Source organism: Anoplophora glabripennis, unplaced genomic scaffold (genome assembly GCF_000390285.2).
Source record: "Anoplophora glabripennis isolate ALB-LARVAE unplaced genomic scaffold, Agla_2.0 scaffold299, whole genome shotgun sequence".
NCBI lineage: Eukaryota > Metazoa > Arthropoda > Insecta > Coleoptera > Cerambycidae > Anoplophora > Anoplophora glabripennis.
In genome coordinates, this window is record NW_019417348.1 from 113507 (window position 1) to 116773 (window position 3267).

General features: G+C 40.7%; 1 protein-coding gene across 1 annotated transcript; it reads right to left on the reverse strand.

Annotated features, from left to right (window-relative positions):
- Positions 1-1005: 1005 nt before the first annotated feature.
- LOC111692282 lies at positions 1006-3027 on the reverse strand. The gene is made up of 2 exons (XM_023456201.1): positions 2555-3027; positions 1006-1633 (listed from the first exon to the last, which is right to left on the reverse strand). The coding sequence occupies exons 1-2, from the start codon at positions 2981-2983 to the stop codon at positions 1340-1342; spliced, it is 723 nt and encodes a 240-aa protein (XP_023311969.1). The 5' UTR covers positions 2984-3027; the 3' UTR covers positions 1006-1339.
- Positions 3028-3267: the final 240 nt, after the last annotated feature.

The window sequence follows — 3267 nt, forward strand, 5'->3', positions numbered from 1 at the left end:
GGGACGAAGGTTCACTTTAGAAGCTAAAGTTTTTGCATTATCGTTATTAAAGCAAAGTCCAAAAGCCTATAATGCATTACAATGTACTTTCGCATTCCCATCAAGAAAAACTAATGAATATTTGAAACAGAGTAAATTTTACTGTTGGGATTGTATCTAAAGTAGGCCCTAGACTATCAAGCGGATTGATCAAATGCTTGAGCAAATTGATTGTATCAAGCGTGATTGATAGTTTAGAAACCCGTTTGAAGCTTGAAGCAAGCATTGACGGTGATTGATAAAAAGTTTGAATGACTCAAGCGGATGGTCAAGCCGCTTGATAGTCTAGGGCAATTTCCATCAAGCATTGCGTCAGTCAAGCGGTGGAAGGCATGGCGTCCACTTCGGAAAGCGAGGTTCGCGAAAACTCGGAGCGGGAATTCATCAGTTTGTTGATCGAATTATATCGCGATTGTCCGGAATTGTGGAAAGTGAAGAGCAAGGATTATTTCAATAGAAATAAAAAAAGTGCGGCGCTAGAAAAAATCGTGGGGGCATTGAAAAAGATAAAACCCGATTTCAGTGTGATACAATTGAAACAAAAAATTAATGTTCTCAGAACAAACTTCAACAGGGAGTTCAAGGCCATCGAGGGTAAAAAAGTGTCAGGGACGTCTACAGACGATATCCCTGAACCTTCGCTTTGGTATTACAATGATATGCACTTCATAAAAGACCAGTTGGAAATCGCACAAACCGAAACTTCTGAGGTAATAATTTTATTTCATTTTATTTTATTTCTTTTACAGTATTTATAATTATTGTATATCACGAGTAATGTTACACAAGGCAATTGTTTTGCCATGGAACTGACCCAGACGTGTTGAAAAATTTGCAGAAGTCATCCCTTATTCTTTTTGCCTCTACTGTAGAATTGCCTTTGGTTGATTGAAGTTGTGCCATCTCTTGAATGTCTTGCCTCCATGACCCAGATTCCCCAGCACCAGTCACAATATCGTCTCTGTCAATATCCTGAAGTTGCAAATACTTGGCTCTGTTCTTTGAGCACAAGTAGTTGTGCAAATGGCAACATGCCATTACAATTTTCACAGCTTTCGGTAGTTCTAATTTAATGGCATTTTGAAATATTTTGAATCTCTTCGTTAATATACCAAATGCATTTTCAACAACTCTTCTGGCTCGGGAGAGTCTATAGTTGAAAATCCTTTTCTCGTTCGTCAAAACAGCTCTGTTGTAGGGCTTCATGAATTGAGGGAGAAGTTGGAATGCTTCATCTCCAATGAAGACGTACGGAAATTTTTCATTAGGAGTGTATTATAACTCACGAAGATCAGGCATGTCAAGCTGGTTCTGAGACAACTTGCGCCAAAATAATGTGTTCTTCAACGCACACCATCGATGACACTCGGCCATTTGCTCCCACATCAACCATCAGAAATTTATAATTTGCATCAACAATTGCCATAAGCACAATGCTGAAAGAACCTTTGTAATTGTAATAGTAGGTCCCAGAATGGCGAGGTTTTTGGATTGATACGTGTTTACCATCAACGCTCCCCACGCAGTTGGGGAAATTCCACTGTTCTTCGAATTCCTGAGCAATCCGTTTCCATCCATTCTGCGATTTTGGAACCTAGAAGAGAAACAAAAAACGAAACTTGCATTATAACCCTTACATGAAGAATTAACACTGACTGTAAATAGGAATTTAATTATTAAATTGCTGTTGTGCCTAAATTACACCATGCCGGGGAGCCGCACGGTTTTTTCAAACCCTCGGCTGCCGTCCGACAGAAAAACCGACCGGGAAAATTCCGTGCGGCTCTGTAATGCATGGTGTAATTTAGGCTTGTAGTTCACTGTATTTTATTTTTTGTTACAGCAACCGACTCCGGATGAAGACTCGCAATCACAACTCAGTTTCGAAAGTGTAGGGTCTCCTTCTGACGTAGTTACACCCCCAACTCCCAAACCAGCCATCCCTGTAAAGACGGGTAAAAAAAGGAAAGGTGGCCCTGATAGCACTGATCAATTAGTGTGACTAGCGACTGAATATTTCAAGCGACCTGAGACTGAATAAGATATTCTGGCTAGGGGATGGGCTATGAAATTAAAAAAGTTAACTCCAGACCAACGACGCTTCGCCGAAAAAAATCATAAATGACACGCTTTTTGAAGCAGAAATGGGCAACTTGACAAGGGAGGGAGTGCGTTTTCAAACCCACCCTCCTCGTTGGTCACCCTCGCCACCTTCATCGTCGTCTTCTTCAATGAATAGTTGGCAAAGGTACTCCAACCCAGGGCAGACGCTGTACATTTCGCATCCAAGTGAAAGCCCTTCATACCCAGAGCAACACCACGAAACGTCTGATGAAGATAATGCTGCTACGTTCTTCTCCTCATTTGCCTCAATGTGAACTTGTGCCCTAATCTTTTCAGTTCAGCAATAATGTACATTACCTGTGCGATATCTGTATTATTTGTAAAGTGTAATTATTTGTAAATTTTTTCCATTCTTAAAATATAGAGATTTACTGGGGAAATAATTTCTTACCTGGATGTTTTCCTTCAATGCCCTGATAATTGCAGAGCAAGTTTCCATTATGATGAGTTCCAGAGTCTGCGGAGCAATGGCACACCTGAATTCCAGGTCTTCTAAATCCATGCCAGATGCTAGGTACCTCAACGTGACAGACAATCTCTGACTTGCAGGAATCGCCTCACGCATTTTCGTGTCCTTCTTCTCGATGTCTTGGCGGACTAAATCGAGTAGATTATCGAAACTTTCTTGGTCCATGCGTAGAAAGTTCCTATAATCCTCTGGTTCCGAACCACTCAGAAAGTTAAGGAGATGTTGATGAGTGAAGCGGTTCCTCATTTTATACCAGTCCTTAGACCACCGTCTTTTTTTCTTTTTGTTGTTTCTCCCCTTCGCAGCAACCAATGTTAAGGCCAGGAAGCCCAAATCTACATTTGACACCATTATACGCTCCACACTCCTCCACTTCTCAGCTTCGACTGAGAGTTTTGATGAAAAGATTGAAGTGTTGATTGAAGTACGCTTGAAGCGCCCATCAATCGGAGCCTCAAGCATTTGATCAAGCCGCTTGATAGTGTAGGGCCTCTTTAAAGTCTATACAACGAAGTTGAGTTAGCTAAATCATCACTCGATTTTGTTGGTTACCATACCACATGTTATAAAAAGGTAACTGTAACTGCTTTGGGAAATAAATACAATGAAGAATTTAGAAATTTTAGTACGGAGAA